General features: G+C 39.1%; 1 protein-coding gene across 1 annotated transcript; it reads left to right on the top strand.

Annotated features, from left to right (window-relative positions):
* The first annotated feature begins 1,435 nt into the window (after positions 1–1,435).
* LOC100888159 (synaptotagmin-15) lies at positions 1,436–14,872 on the top strand. Its single transcript, XM_003731113.3, has 3 exons — positions 1,436–3,508; positions 5,591–5,717; positions 14,287–14,872. The coding sequence occupies exons 1-3, from the start codon at positions 3,506–3,508 to the stop codon at positions 14,592–14,594; spliced, it is 438 nt and encodes a 145-aa protein (XP_003731161.1). The 5' UTR covers positions 1,436–3,505; the 3' UTR covers positions 14,595–14,872.
* Positions 14,873–17,882: the final 3,010 nt, after the last annotated feature.

Genomic DNA, 17,882 nt, shown 5'->3' with positions numbered 1-17,882 from the left:
AGGCGCATTACTCTGTTAAATTTCATACAATATATACTGCTTTGTGTTATCATTGATAGCTGGATATAGAAATGTAATGGCTGCAACACCTAAAAATGATATACGGTTCTTTATTTTAATAAAATATGTTTTTTTAATTGAATTTGATTCATATTTAAGAAGGAGACGTTTAAGTTGTTTACTACGAAACGCTAGAAACGTTAAATGCTCCAGTGGCGGATCCAGGGGGGGGGGCCCGGGGGCCCCGGCCCCCCCCCCCTTGAGAAAAAAATCATGTAAAATCACGTGATTTTTACCTTTTTTGAGGATGATAAAAAAAAAAATGTGCTCACTACCCCCCCCCCCCCCCCCCCCCCCCCCCCCCACTGAGCGAATTTTTGGCCGGCGCGTTTTTCAAATTTTCGGGAGCAAAAAAAAATTGTGCTCTGTACCCATCCCTCCCCCCCCCCCCCCCCCCCCGACTGAGTGACTTTTCGGCCGGCGCGATTTTCAAATTTTCAGGAGCAAAAAAAAAAAAAGTTGGGCCCCCTCCCGCGCCTGTAATGCTCTCCCACCATGCATGGTCATGTAAAATATTGGAAAATCATATAAACTCAGTATAGTACCATTTCAAAGCCTTCAGTCATCAAGATCATGTCAATGCTAAAGAAAAATGTCACTCAGGAGTGGAGAAGTAGAGCATTAATAAGGTCTTCCCATGCGTCCCTCTTCTTAACGTTATTAGGAGTCGCCTCACAGCTATTAATTCTATATTATTGTCCTTAAGTGCATTTTATTCATTAGGCCCCGGATCACTGTCTAATATTGCTTGAGGTCACGCCAATCTTCAGAAGTACTGTTGTCATGCCTGTCGCCTCACGTGGGTTTTCCCCCACTTAATTCCTGATCATCTATCTATCTATCTATCTCCCCATCTCCTTTTCTTTCTCTGTCTTCATCGCTCTCTCTTTCCCTTCCTGTTTATCTCTCTGCATCCATTCTACTCTCTCGCTTCACTTTAAGTTTGTATATCACCCCCCCCCCCCGGAACGTACATAGCGTGTGAGTGTGTAAGTTTAACCGACCTAAGTTTTTCCTTTAAGTTTTATTATTGAAACGCCATTGAGCATGTTTAAGCAGGAATACCTCTCGTTTTCCATTTTTCTTACAAACGTTAACATTTCACATTTTCTGTTTTCACCCTTAATCATCCGAGCCCCCTTTGCTGGCGCAACTCCTACTTATCATGGATGCTATCATTCTCAGAAATATTCCATCGATTATCTTCTCACTTTGCTTTGCGTTTCCCCTCTCCCCCTCCACACTTCCGTTTTACCATTCATACGCTCTCAAAAACATTTATTTCCAATCGGAATAGAATCTATTCAAATTTGAATAGAAAGAATACGAGGAACACGTTGGAGAATATATAGTTTGAGTCTACGATATCAAAGTGACTTGTATTCCAGACGAAGGTGAACAATGGCGGGTTCAAGGTGATTGAACATCTGTACCCGATTCAAACGAAAGTGAATCGGCTGTCGCGAAAGCATATTTCCCCTAAAAAGTATAATCTTCTTTGGTTATAACTTTCCTTTATTTTACATCGATTTTAATTCACCTTCCCGTCCTCATCTTTCATAGGCTATTAGTCTCTTTGCTTTTTAGTCTGATGTTACCCTCTCCCCCTTCAGCTCGCCTCTCGATATCCCAGGGCCGTGGCAGCTCGAGTACAGCTACACGTACTCAACTCGAGTGCGAATATCCAAAGTTATCTCGTTCGCACGGTTTTACCAAATATGAATTATGATCACAACTGGGTTGAATTTTGGCAAGATAAGACGGTTTTGCCTCAGGCCTCTAGCCTTCCTCGGCTACGGTGCATTATAATCAGTTGGAATTGATACTGGAAACGACGAATAAGCAAATTCTCTCCTAACATTAAAGTACCTCATAGCTTATTTCACATATCTATGTCGAGCTTTCCCGAGCTTCAGGTCCTCCCGAGGTGTAAAACCTTGGAAAAGACGCCGTAGGTGTCTGAACACGTTCACCTTAGGTTGTTACGAGTCAATGCCGAGTTATATGCGGAACTTCCCAGATCTTTCTCCGAGTTCTCTACGACTCATCTGGGCAGATGTGGTTTGAACAAAGTAAACGTCATCACTTTATTACAAAATGAGGCAGCATTCGATCTGGCTAATTTAATCACAGTTTTTTTGTAATCGTTATTAAATATATGGCTTACACATTAAGACTTGTATAACAATTACGTTAACACTGTTCCACGGGAGAATACTGTTAGCGACGTTACTGTTCATAATTAATTAGATAATTAGATCGATAAACAACAATTAATGACAAAGACAAAATTCTCTTCGCAAGATGGCATTCTTGGAAGAAACAATAATGGACGACCATAACCATGTTTATCGCCTTGCAAATTCGAATAGTGTTAAATCGGTCATGGCAGCATTTTTGGCGTCCCACAGGGCTAGTTCTCGGGGCCATAATATTCAGTCTATTAATTCCGTCTAGTTCGGTCTAATTCCGTCTCGTTCCGCACCGGACACGATAAAGTGTGAAAGGGGCTTTAGTGTCAGTCGCGTCACGCTTGAGAAATATATCTGAGTGCGGATATCATCCCCAAGTCAACTGCGGCAGGATGTTATTGAAAATAGTCATCACGTTTCATAAATTTGAGAGGCTTTTTAGAGGATGCCATATTACTTCGATATTGTTTTTTTCTTCTTCTTCAGACATCCGATTTTGATATAGCAATGAGGTCAACCATATTTTGGATGTCTAAACAACATAATATCATCGCGGTTTAAACTAATGGCCAACGTCCTGAAGTATTTACCTCCTAAACGAAACTCTTACTCGACCAACCCTAAAAACCTCCTTGATCGAGGATTACATGACATATCAACAACGGGTGTACAAGAGGGGGATTTTATTCGCGTGGATGACATAAATTGAAATTTCCATATTGAGTTTCTATAGGGCTGCTAGGCTAGTAAACGGGGTAAAATCTGTCCAGTGCTTAAGAACATTAGTTTTTTTATATTCTTGTATGTTACTTCTATTATTTTAACTAGAAATTTCACAAATTTAAAAAGTGGTTAACATGTAAACTTTTCTTCTTCATCTTCCCCACCACACCAGGTTGTACCTTCACCTCCAATCGATCGAGGACCTGCCTTCGAAGGGACACCGTGAGAATGTCTCCTACGATCCTGTTGTTCTCTCTTGCCTTCTTCCCGACTGCAAACATGTCCAGAAGTCCAAGTCTGCCAAGGCCTCACTCAACCCCGTCTTCGACGACACCGTCGTTTTCCCGCTCGACCGCACCAAGAGCGCGGAGAACGTGGCCGTCCGGATCTCGGTCTACGAGTCAGACGACCTGTGCACCAATGGCGCCTGTACCACTAGTGCCATCGGCCACGTGCTCTTGCCCGTGGTCGACTGCCTAACGCCTACGGACCATCCCCGAGAGTTCCGTCGACGGGTTGGTAGACGATCAATGGTAAGAAGAATGGAAAGGTCTCGACGTTAACACGAGCGCCAAGACTTCCGAAAAACCAAAGTCACGCAATTTCGATTGCCGTATACATCGCTTTTTTAAATGTATACGCACATTTGTATGGCATATAGATCGAATTTGATTTCTATAGGTTATACTACAGAGTGGTGTAATCACTCGCGTGTTGATATTTTTAAAAGACTTAGCGATCATGTTTATTACTCCCTTTACGGCTCTGCCACCACCTAAAGCTGTCAATTTATATATAAGTAATTTCGTCGCATATAGTACCCAATTAAATGCTGTCATAAGTGTTTCTTTCAAAACAATTTATTCAGTATTAAAGCAAGTACTGACAAAATAATGACACATTATGTTCATCTTTCGAATTCAGATCATAATTATTCACCCAGTTAACACTGTTCAAAGCTTAAAGCTAAGATTCAGAACGGGCAAATACCGTTTGAAAAAATTGTTTCTAAATAGTTTTCACACTGTTATCAAATTAATTACATCGCATTTATATTAACAATGGTAAGTAAATTTTGCTTTACATCGCTCCTTTCTGCAAGAAAATGTAGCCTAAGGCTTTGCCTTCGCTCTAAATTTGAAACGTGTGCACACTTTAAAAATGTTGCACTACAAACTTAGTCAAAAAATGTTGAAATAGCATTTTACGAAGTGACACTTAAATACATCGTAGGCACTTTGCAGCCTGGATTTAAATATTCATGAGAAAACTGTTTTATAGAGAGACAAATATCTCGATGCAAAAAGCTTTGCAAGGGAATGAGGGAGCAAACATGATAGAGAGAGCGACGTGAAGACAGGTTTGGGAACATTTTCACACAGAGTGGGAGGGGGAGGGGGGAACACGGGGAGATACGTGTGAGATGAGTCAGAGATGAGAGGCGAGAGGAAGAGGGAGGGATCATGAAATTTAAACATCTTAAACCTGCTGAGGAAGAAGAATATGAACATTATGCAGCGGAGGAGCGAAATCAGACATGGAGCAGAAAATGTAGGCATAGAAGGGGAAATTTTAGATAGTCTTAGCACTTGTAAATAGGAAAGCCTATCGAGTATAAAATGTCGTTCAACATGAGTGCGTACCCTTCATCAAAATACTGTCGTTGCTTATCTGTCTTCACTTTTTACATTTATTACGTACAATGTACTCATTTTACATTTACAAGGGACATCATACCATAAGTTTAATCGTGCGATACGAAAGCAAAATGTTTACCACAGGTTTAGTTTTAAGTCTTACCATTTATGCAAGTGAGGTCCATTTTGGAGGATAATTATTTGAAGGAATGGTTTACAAATGATCTTGACGTAACGATACGCTTAGAGTATTGAAATGACGGGGTTACGAGTATAGAATCATAATTCCTAGGACCCGTATTTTACTAAATTAAATTTCAAACTAACTTCTTATGTAATCATGATTTCGAACAATAGCTTTACAAAAAGCCAGCGTCGATTTAAACTCTATCAGAATACGGGCCAGTGCGTTTGCTTTTTTATGCACATACTGTCACCCAATAACGACTGTTAATCAGATTCTAGTCATAAATCAAGCATTCATGAAGTCAAGAATATCATCGTGAAGAATGTTTAACTCCGAGGAATGATGACGTAGAGTGTGTGTGTATAATGAGATGCTCCATCACATTTTAGTAAGAGCTGTCAACATCGGATGCTGTGAAAAGAAGCCAGAGAGATTACAAAGTAGCGTTAGATCCGTCTTTCTTCAGCACTTGTACATACATACAGCGCATATCAATGGTGTTATATGGAATTGGTGAGCAATTGAAGCCAACAAAACAAAAAGTGCAAGAAATCTGTCAAAACACGGTGATATTAAAACGTGTTTTGATGAAGTGTTCAATTTATTATTCTCTCTCCATCGTAATCCTTCTTCCCTTTATCATGTTATGTATTGGCTCCATCATTATAACTCTTTTTATCCAATTTACTTCTCTCCACTCACTCATTCTCTCTCTCTCTCTCTCTCTCTCTCTCTCTCTCTCTCCTCTCTCTCTCTCTCTCTTTCTCTCTTCTTCTCTACATATATCTTAGATCACTGGTAACCTAGGTCGTCTGTTGATATCCCTGGCCTATCTACCTTCTCTAGAGAGGCTCTCCTGTGTTATACTACGGGCAAAAGACGTTAAATGTGAGAAGGGAACCAATGTGTCTTCCCTAGGTAAAGTATACTTTTAGTGTCTTCATCTTTTAAAGTTTAGTGTCTTTTCGTAGTCCAATGTTAAACTAAACGCGTCTATAAGTATTATTAGGAACATATAAAACATTTGATGTTTCTTTCCGCCCATTGTAAATTAAGTAAGCTTACATTTCTCTTTCTGTATTGATGTCTCTTACCCCTTCCCCAAATGTTCCCATGCTCTCTCTCTCTCTCTCTCTCTCTCTCTCTCTCTCTCTCTCTCTCTCTCTCTCTATTTCTATCCTTATCTCTTTCTATATTTGTATCCTTATCTGTCTCTCTCTCTATCCTTATCTCCTTCTCTCTCTCCTTTGCATGTATCTTTTTCTATCATTATCTAATATCTCTCTCTATTTCTCTTCCCGACTCTTGCTCCACACATACCCCGTCAAAAAAAAACACCCTCCCCAATTTTACCCATGTTCCCTCTCTCTTATTATTTCTTCCTTTCTCTCTCTCTCTCTCTCTCTCTTCTCTTTCTCTTCTCTTCTCTCTCCCTCTTGTTCTATCTACATCTCTATCAATCGTTCGCTTCACTATCATAGAATAACATGGAACTTTTCTCATGAACCTTCTACTTATATCACCAAATAACATATTTGATATCTCGATCTGATATTGTTTTCTGCCAGTTACAGCCATATCGGCTTGTTATTGTCGTATAACCCCTGCCCTACATTATCACCTGCCTTCCTGTGTAAATTTAGCAACAAGTTTACCAAAACCTTTTTTATAACTTTGCTTGTTGCCGTTAAAATATATTCCTATTGTAATACTCCCTCCAGGCTTTGTATTTATAGTGCGTTACTAATGACCATCTCAATATCTTATTAAGTCGCGCTACGTGGGAGCAATCATACATCTGTATAAATAACACCATTTTTAGATAACATCTAAATATCTGCATAATCCGTTTATCCGACATGTTCCGTGGTAGAAATATCAAGAAGATAGAATAGAGATAACGAGCGCTCTGAGACGCATTAAACAAATATCAAAACACAAAATGCCAAAGTGGAAAGACAAAAATGGAAATTTGATATTACATGAATTGTCATATCAATCTATATGCATGACAACGGGAGACAAGTAACTTGTTATCTAAAGCGTAAAATAAAGTAAAAAAAGAATAAATGATGGGTTTCCGATATAAGACTCGTGTACAATCCAAAAAACAGACGATACAGTATAATTACAAAGTTACAATTCATGGCTTTAACCTAAGAGTAATTTTGTTTAAGCTTTTACGTTTAGTGAAATACAGATTTTCATGAATTTTTGTCACTATTCATTGGGTGTGTTCGTTTATTTTATTTTATTTCTTTATTCGACAACATGTATAATATACATAGTTGAAATTGAGATTCAGATTCGGCGCTAAACCCGTTTCAGCTGTAATGGAAAAAAAACAGTTGTTCCATATCAGTAGAACATACACTATTGTCATGTTTACCATCCGGAACGACGCCAAAAATCGTATCCACAATATCCTTAACAACGTCAATTTATATATGTTCAATTGCCTGACACAAAATAGAGTCTCAGTGGCAATGTTGGTCAGTGAACCAAACTGACTTCACTGACATTTGCTTGCTACAAGATGAGATCCCATTTAGGAGGCTCCCATCAGAGCAACAGGAGTCAGTCTTAGCGAGGAAGGTTGTTTGTATCTAGGACACACTATTGATTAGGACATGTCTTCGGGTGATTTGGGATAACCATGTGCAGGTTGTCTGCCGGATGTGTAATATGAATTATGATGATTTTAAGCTTGCATGGAAGTGAGCATTCTGATTGTTCTCTCTGACTCAGTGCAGAGGAGTTTGCACCATGTAGTCTTCCTAGGAGATGTACCGTGTGAGTCAAAAAAAAGTTTACTCCTAGAAAATTGTTAATTATTTTAAAATTCATCAATGAACAGTAAATTATCATACAATTTATGAAAAAGTGTTTTATCCCAAATCATTTGGTATCCTTTTTGTGTGGTATGTGTTCACGCTTGAATGAACATAATGCATTGTTTGGGAGAGTGCAAAAATTGACTTGCGCCAAAGTGATACCTACAGTATGTATTATGATGGGATTAGCGGAGTGAGAGAATGAATTGAATGTATCAAATGGAATGCATTGCATATGCTTTTTACAGAAGCGAAGTCACACACACACATAAACACACGCACGAATTTTCGTTGATATTTGATATTCAATATTTGATATGTGTGGCATGATTAATTTTGTAAGGGATGTTATTTGGATCTGTAAAGACCGAATTAATACCCGAATCCCAATTGTTTTATTCAAACATCACATAAACAACTTTGGCGCAAGTTCATTTTGGCACTGTCGCAAACAAAGCTTCATGTTCATCCAAGCGTAAACACATACCACACAAAAATGATATCATATGATTTGGGATAAAACACTCTTGCATAGGATGTGTAATAATTAACTGTTCATAGATGATATTTAAATAATTTGCAATTTTTCTAGGTGTAAACTTTTTTGTTGACTCACACTGTATAAGCATCATTTCGTTCAGGAGATGAATCCACTCTCAATAACTCTTTTTAATGACTGTGTGGACTCCACCAGTTTCCATTTCAAAGCGGAATCATCTTAATATGACTCATAAAAGATTAGACTTTCGAGTCTTGTACATTTATTATTATCATGCTATTGATTTATGCTATTACCTGAATGTTTAAATCCATTTGAAGTGAAATGGTTATTAAAGGGATCCGGTAACTTTGTCTCAGATTCTGAAACAAAATTCTGGATTTAGCTAATGATGCAATGATAATTATAAACCTTTAGGTCAGTCAGGAACCCCATGACTTTTACAAGCCGATCGCCTGTCTGATTATCAAGATATTTATGACTGGAATTACAAATTTTGAAAACCGTTCGCCTGACGGTTTTCATAACACTACAGTCTATTGGGGAAAACGAGTATGGTAAAACCGGTCACTCAAAGGTTTTTACTTTTTTGAGGCACTTCTCGATCATTTTGAAGCGCAATTTTTTTAGGGCTTCAATATTACACCATATCACAGACACTGATAACACGTAGGGCCGTGTATCTCAGATTTAACATTGTTAAACGATCCCTTTAAAGGTTTGCCAGCCTTATAAAGGAAAAGCAAGACAAACAATTATTAGGCTTCGTAGCTACGATAGCATGCATCTATAAAATATTATTTGGACTGTGCAGCATGGCTGAGTATACATTGTCTACTTTCTCTGCGAGTTCACGTACTTGCCATAATACATGTACTTCCTAAAATAACTTACTTGGTTAAACTAACGATATTGATGCCTTACAGGATCGTAAACATGTTTAAAACATCATGATTCGGTGTTTGCCATGATTCTGTAGTCTTCCTCCATGTTCTTCTTGTATCTTCTACCAGGTTGCGGTGAGTTGTGTTTAGGTTTCTTGCACCAGAAAGGGAGATATTAAGAGAGGCACCAAGGAGTTAGGCCCAGCGGCCCCGTTTTTCTTTATTTTAAATGGCGCCATGAAAAAGAGGGATTGTCGCCTGTAATGGCATGCTGAGGAGAATGCAAACAATCTTGATATAGAAAGATCCAAATTAAGCAGGCATCAATTGTCACAAATGTGTTGTTTGTATCAGGGAACGGTGTTTATAAAAGCTCCAGTTTTACCGTCCTAATGGTTTTCATGGAGTGGTTCTCCCTTTCTCGCCCCTGTTCTTGTTTTGTATTCATCTATTACGATCAAGTTCGTTCTCTAGTTCGTCTGCAAGTTATCTTCGTTGTCTTTTCTTTTTGGTTCCTCCTATTTTCTGTCCCGCGTCCCTTGCTCGTAGTTCTGGCATTTTGTTTTGAGCGAATCACATGTTTTTATCTGCTTTAATTGTAATTTCGTAATAAATGTCTCATGCAGTCTGTGCACTTCAGCATTTGCATAAATTCTCCTCTTGTTGAATTACTCACGTAGCAATAAAATGCGTGATATCCCCTCCCCCCTCCCCCCTCCCAACAAAAACATCTCTCTCTCTCTCTCTCTCTCTCCCACCCACTCTCACTCCATTATACTGCGACTCCCATACCGAAAAAGAATGCGTGCGACGCTTTCATCCGACGTGTCAGAAGGAAGTCGCCATTTTCTTAACCCTCTCGACGCTAAAGCCAAAACATCCATACGTAGACCAATTATACCCGCAAAATTCGGTAACTAGAGGGTTCCACTTTTTGTAATGTCGTAAAATCGATAAAGAATAATAGTGCAACAGTTGGTTGGGAAAATAAGCGTGCGCAGCGCGACGTTTGACGGCCGTCTAACTAACCCCCGTTTATTCACGCTCACACTCACTTTTGAGTTCGCGGTTGACAGCCACTTCTCTTTCGCATGATGACTATCTGATCTCTTCATCTATCCCTTCTTTCTCCCACTCTCCACCCCTCTTTGTATCCTCCTCCCCTCTCTCTCTCTCCCTCACATACGCACACACACACACACACACACACACACACACACACTACCTCTCTCTCTATCTCTCTCTCTCTCTATCTATATCTCACATACACACACACACGCGCACTCACTCACTAAATCCCTCTCTCTCTATCTCTATCACAAACACACACACGCGCACTCACTCACTAAATCCCTCTCTCTCTATCTCTATCACACACACACACACGCGCGCACACACTCACTAAATCCCTCTCTCTCTCTATCGCTCACACACACACACACACGCGCACGCACACTCACTAAATCCCTCTCTCTATATCTCTATCTCGCACACACACACACACACACACGTGCACTCACTCACTAAATCCCTCTCTCTACATCTCTATTACACACACACGCGCACTCACTCACTAAATCCCTCTCTCTCTATCTCTATCACACACACACACACGCGCACTCACTCACTAAATCCCTCTCTCTCTATCGCTCACACACACACACGCGCGCGCACTCACTCACTAAATCCCTTTCTCTCCATCTCTCACACACACACACACGCGCGCACTCACTCACTAAATCCCTTTCTCTCCATCTCTATCTCACACACACACACACTTACCCACTCACTCCCTAACTCCCTCTCTATCTCTCTCTCTTTCTTTCTCGCTCTCTCTCTCTCTCTCTCTCTATCTCACACACATACACACTCACACACACTCACTCACTAACTCCCTCTCTCTATCTCTCTCACGCTCTTTCTCACACACACACACTCACACACACACCCGCACACTCCCTCTCGCGCTCTCTCTCTCTCTCTCTCTCTATCTCTCTATCTCTCTCACGCTCTATTGTTTTCCCTCCCATCAATCACCTCTTCCGTGCTTTTTGACGTCTTCAACCTTCTCCGAAGGGGCGAAAAAGAGTCCAAACAACTTCTTTAGTCGTCGTGTATTTCCAAGCTCTTATTTCTCTGTCTCCGCCATACTTTCGTTGATCATCTCCACAGGAAGAGTATACGATGAGGGGAAAAACATCCCACGTGTTTGCTTGTCTATAGTCACATGATACGTCATGTTACCGCAAGCTGTTTGGTCACTGTCGGTTAAAGTATGTTTTTTTTTAGACAAATTTCTTCCACTCAATAAAGTGAATGGAAATAAACTGTGAATGGATCATCATAACAGCAGATTGCAGTTTCAGTGTTATACTCGCTAAGTATTTTTCTTGGATTTATTAACTGATTAAAGTCTACGATGTCTCAAAAGTAATAATGCAACGCCACTAATCAGTTTATGCGTATTCATTCTGTATATGAGAAAATGATTATATCTCATCATTTATACACAGTAAGGTAATTACAAACAATTGCTTGTGATTTTGAAAATTGTTGTGGGGTAATGACCTGCAGCACGATTGTTTTATCCCAACAAATATTTCAAAAACAAAGAACAAATTATCTTTAAAACTGTCAATTTAGTACGACATCAATTCATATACCGACATAATGAGCTAATAGATGGTATAACACCATTCTGATTATTTCGTCGCCCGTTGTACACGAGGCGATGTTTCGATTTCGTTCATAAAGCATGCTAAGCAAGCCTATGTAGCCAAATGCATTGATTTTGTGTACGATGCCACCCTGATATGGCGCGCCAATTACAGCTACAGTCGCTGACGCATTGCTCCGTCAGCTAATGACGCAGCGTGTGCAGCATACATTATAGGCAGATAACGGGTCCCATCTCAGAAACACCATGATTTAGGGAAAGGAAGAAAACTCTGTTTCATTTTTGAACTGTTTCAGCTATTATAATAGCTGCGTCTGCCTAACGTCAACAAAATGACGCCTCATAATTATGCAACAGGTATTCATACAGACAGCCTTGTGATTCCATCTAAGAAGCGCTATGAGACAAGGAAAAGACTGGAGGAGCACTCACTCCTTCATTAGTTGAATTTCTGGAGCTGCAATAATTGTTCCTCTTTCTGGAAAGGTGAACGACTTACGTTGACGTTCTGGCGTCGAGATAAGAACAGGGATAGAGCTTGGAGGCGTGCGATGACACATTTCGATAAGATAAAAGCACTAAGTCGTGTCTTGTCTACTTGCCGAAAACAGATCTGTGATAGGATGGATTGTCTGTTACGTACATCATGCTGGTTAAAAAAAAAACTGTGTGAAACAAATGGATAAATGAAAATAAGAAGGATAGTATGATATAATCGGATCTAATACCGTCACATCAACAACGATTACTGTTTGGGTTTCACATCAGTAATGTCACATAGTACAATTGGTGTTTAAATTTCCGGGGTAATTTGTTGTCACCGACATCAATGATTTCAAATAACTGCACGAAGTAGCTTAATGTATTCGCGATCGATATAGTGAGGGGGGGGGGGATTCGTAAAAAAGAAGAAAATGAGCAAGGGCTCAAATCATTAACAATATTCTTTCACTTGTATTCAAATACGAAACCGTATTGTTCCAGGACTAGAGGGTTTCTAATTCAAACTTTTTATTTTCAAAATTCTAATATTTTCATGCTAATGAGCCTTCTCATTTCCCTCTGATTCCGTTGAACATATCTAGGGAGGAGCCCACGGACACATTGATTATTCAAGATCAAAATGAATGCAGGCGATTGTTCAATTTACCATTGACAAACGGGGAATTCTCCGCCGTTGTAATTTAGTTTCCATCATCAGTGGCTTTGGCATGCTAAGCTATTGATCGCATTGTTGCATGCATGGTTTAAGTAAGGCTCAGCTGACGCCATTAGCGTTTTGCTTCACACAACCCCGATCCGACATAGTTTAGGGGTGGTCTCATATAACATGAATAATGATAAAGATAAAGAAAAGAAAATGTAAAAATTGGTTTATTAAGTAGATGGGTATATAACCGAAACCGAAATCACGTCAACACATCGTTTGCTTGTTTCACTTTACCTGCGTGGTTTTTCGTTTGCCACGCTTGCAAATTTAAACAAAAGAATATGCACCAATTATTGATGGAAGAATTGCTTTGTGAAACACAATGGCTTTGAAATATTATCAATTTCCAGTCTTGATTAGCTTCATGAAATCCCTGTTAACCTGCAGCTGATATTAATCTTGCACCGCAAACGATGAAATGATAATGTTGAAGGGTGTTGGTGTATCTATCGCATGATAAATAGAATGCGGCATATTATAAAGGAGATTTATGTGCGTGGCATGTAAACAATTTATTATCATAAATCGGTAAGCAATACCGACATCCAATTCGGCATTTTCCTCTATCAAACTTAAGGAAATCGAATTGAACGTTTTAATTATAGTTATCTATACAATTTTCGTGATTATTGTGAATTGGGACCGGCTCCTAATTCACGTTTTACGTCGTCTGCATGCGCAACACCGGTTTCATACTCACTCTTCTGCGCAAGTGATCAATGCCTCGTGGGGATTCGCCACAAAATGCGGTTTTCGAGTGATATTCAGGTGTTTTTCGTCTGTGGTATGTTACCGTGGCGAGGCAACTCACTGCAATGCCGCAAAATAAGACGTTTTACGTTAGTGAAAACCTTTCGAGTCTCTGATACTCAGATTTCAAACCTCAAATTAGCGTACGTTGCGCGTTGGTCTATAATTAATTCATCAGCTTTAATACCTCCTACCTCTTTTTCCCATCAAAGTTAGTGCCCTTTCTGCCATCGATTCTTTATTTCCTTTACTCTATCTTTCCATAATCACCCTCTTCCCTCTCAATATTATAAGATGAATTTCCGAAACGTCTTTCAGTCTATCTCGCAGCCAATTGAAGAAGGAATTGCTTTCGAACTTGTATGATTATCCCATTATCAATACACAAAAAACCGACTTGAGAAAGCTGTAATATTTGTATAAACTTCAATCCATTTTTCTTCCACATATTATACAGAAACGCAAGTTGACAAAGTCGAGTCATGTAGGACGTCAACACATCGCTGCACCGACTATATACCGACAGCCCAGTTTAAACTAATTGATTGCCTACCTAGGGATACACAACACTGATCTTTTAAAAACAGCACTTGTATCTATATTACATTATACATTTCTCTTCCGAATCTGCAGAAACCTACGTGAAAGTGACCCTCATGTGCGGGGTGGATAAAGTCAAGTCTCGCAAGACGGCCATCATCCGCGGCACCGACAACCCTGTCTACACGGAGTCCCTTTGCTTCGTGGTTCCTATGTCCTACATCGATGAGACTTCACTGGTCATCCAGCTAACTCAACATGCTCAGCTCAAGAAGGATAAGATCCTCGGACAGGTCATCCTAGGACCATACATCTACACACAGGGCAGCGCCATCAGTCATTGGGGGAAGATGCTGGCAAGACGAGAAGCAGCCAAACAGTGGCACAATCTATATCTTTAGGATGTACATGTATGCCTTGTATCGTCTGCATTCTGTTCATTTATTCCTAGCAGTAGTTATCCAAAACTTAATAGCGTGCTTTCTTTTCTTAATGATAATTCTTGTTTGGTTTGTAGATAATGGTCATCAACTTATCCCTTGATCGCTGTTGAACAGTAGAAGGGCTAATTTCAAAATTATATTTATTCAGTATACAATGATTGAGAATACGAAGCCTGTTTCCCAATAGGAAGGAATTAAGTTAATAATTGTCTTGTTTTTGTCTTGCATACATGACCATGATCATGATAGTACATTGTAGTCTAGTCGTTAGCACAGACATACTGTCCGCATGGGGGGAAAACAAGACACTGCATGTAGAGAAAATGTGCTAGTGTAGACCCCTGTCACACCGACAGACAGACTCCCAACCAACGCAGCATAATTTACGCCATATGATGTGTATGATTATATGCTCTGTATGTTGGCATTGTGGTGTAAGTCATGTCGGTGTGACTTGGATATTACAAGGGAAATGCAACTTTCGGAGACCTGAAACGACACAATGTTGAATAACAATAGTCACCCATTTTACAATGAGTTAACTTGGGCATAATAACTTGTAATGTTCGTCACAAATGTGATACGCCATTTTCATACGTGTTAGATTGTGAATGATCATCCCGGGCCTCCCGGCCCTTACAAGGCGTTTCCTTCTTCTGAAAAAAAGAAAACGCGAAGACAAATAACAAAATAAAGTGATAGAGGCAGGCTCCACAATCAATCGGTGAGGGCGCTATGTCAGCTAAACTATTGGTGGATATTGAGTAAACAGAGGAATGAATCCGCAAGCTGAAACTCCAAATAAAACACGCAGTTCTATGAAGTTAGTACAAATAGAAAACGCCAACAGGGTTCATGATTGTATATATATTTTGTATTTACTTCTTTTTTGGGGGGTGGGGTACAATGTATAATTAGTCGCCTTTACAGATGCAGTTGTTCCTAATTGCGATCAACAATTGATTTATACGTGTTGCTAATGAACTAACATGTAACAAAAAAGAATGTACTTATGATGTGCCAATGCCGATTCTTGTTGCAAACATTGTAAATACATTTCCATGTATATAAAATATGATTATACTATGAAAGAAAACTTTTGTATATTGCTGTCATTTCCAGCTTATAATTATGTAAATATATATATCTATTATCGTATTACTACTATTCCATTATTACGGGCTGCATTCATAAATCACGTTACTTAAATTTAGTTTAGATAAGTAGTGACTTAGAGTTCACATTGAAATTGAAATTATTGCCAGGCCTTAATAGATTATTAATCTTTATATAATATCATATAAGTGAATATATACCGAAATATATATAGGAAATGGTTGATGCGGTCTTTTTTTTCTGCTGCCATATTCAATGTGCGCTTCAGTTATGACTTGTTAAACCACCGCGGATTCTGTTTCTATAACGAGGAAACAAAATGGCAACCGTGTGCACCAAAGGTCATATGCGTATTCGCATAGCAACGCGTTATACGATGTAGAAATGTGATACGTAGTACACTAACGTCATTATTAAAAAATTAAACAACGAGGTTTGTACCGCTTCATATCTGAACAATAATCTGTGCCCATTCATATATTGTTCCGTCTTTTATTGTTTTGTCCATTCCATAATGTCTAAGAGATATCGTGAAACCTAGTGTTCATGTCATTTCGACCGATTGAATTGAATCGAATTCCTGCAGTTTGGGTATCATAATGGGTGTTCATGTTGCAAAACCATTGCCCAGTCTTGGTAGGATTTTTTTGTATATCTATTTATTTTCGACTGCATTGAAAAGCTGGTTTTCTTTGACACGACAGTCGCATGTTAGACGTTGTAATAAAATGCACGCTGCTCTTACATTGTCCTCAAATGCTATTTTAATATTCCGTTATCCCCCATCCTTCTTGCTTGAGGGGTATAAGACTATTTCCACCAACCATTTCATTTGTGTAGTGTGAAACATCTTTTGGAAAAGATTTTCATTCATTTTTTAAAATCAAAGGAGTCAGATCTGTTTAAAGCTTTGTGAAATTTTAAATAACAGAAGGGTTCCCTTCTCTTTTTATTTGTTTTAATCACGGAAACTGATTTTAGAATTGTGAAAATATTTGAGAAAACGAAAAGGAGTGGATCCGTGAACGACTCCCACCCCCCCCCCCCCTCCTCCCAAACAAAAAGACAAATACTTTAACCGTGTTAACAATTTATTATTCATCTTATGTTTGGTAAATTAATGAAATTTCCTTACATGTCAAGCATGAAGTACATGTATTTGAAATCTTTCAAATGAAAAACTAAATTACACATTACATTTATCAGCTCATTGAAGCTTATTCTCTTATGTGGAAGTACGCCATCTACGTGCAAAGGTTGATAAATTACAGCAGTTTGATCGTTACTTTTGATGTCAAGTTACGCACATTAATTTCTTTAATGTTCCGTAATATAAACATACAATCTATGCACGGGCATTTTTATTTGTTTATTCGTTTTGCATAATTTATTCGCAGTTGTTCATCGCAATGATGTGCGTTATCGTTCCACATAATCCCGTTTTATATCGGTTTCTCGGTACCTACGTTGCCCACGTATGTACGCAGCTATGCACCAAGATGGGGATTGTAATTGCTTACATGTAAGCTACGTCGAAATAAATGGTTGTACATTGTATATGACACAGGAAAAAATAAACAAAATGTGAAGTTTCTGCAAATCGAAAATTTAATGTTTAGTCACTTATTTCGATGATGACAACGATAATAAGGGTGATGATGATGATGACGATGATGATGATCTCCTTGCTGCTTAAAATACATGTAAGAAAGAGGACGATAACAACCGATTATGATCTTTTGCATGATGATGCTTCCCCATTAGGATAACGATGATGATGATGACGACTAAGTTGTTTTATTGATGATGGTGGTGGCGGTGATGGTGATTGCGGCGGTGGTGACGATGATGAACATGAAGATGATGTTGATGGTGGTGACGATGATGTTGATGATGGTGACGATGATAATTATGTTGATGGTAAAGAAGATGATGTTGATGGCGATGACGATGATGATGATGACAACGATAACTATATGATAACGATGACGAGTACGATGACGGAGATAATGACGATCGTGATGATAAATCATTATGGAAGCAGATGAAAGGATGACGTAGTGATGACGCATGAAGGTAATCGAGGCATCTTAAATTATTGTACAACTAGGTCATAACAACAGCTTTAAG

The sequence above is a fragment of the Strongylocentrotus purpuratus genome, unplaced genomic scaffold (genome assembly GCF_000002235.5).
Source record: "Strongylocentrotus purpuratus isolate Spur 01 unplaced genomic scaffold, Spur_5.0 spur5_scaffold_10, whole genome shotgun sequence".
Taxonomy (NCBI): Eukaryota; Metazoa; Echinodermata; class Echinoidea; order Camarodonta; family Strongylocentrotidae; genus Strongylocentrotus; species Strongylocentrotus purpuratus.
This window is presented reverse-complemented; position numbering and strand designations above follow the sequence as displayed.

Coding starts and splice junctions, on each gene's coding strand:
- LOC100888159 (XM_003731113.3), top strand. Junction 5,718..14,286: donor AACCAATGTGTCTTCCCTAG/GTAAAGTATACT, acceptor CCGAATCTGCAG/AAACCTACGTGAAAGTGACC.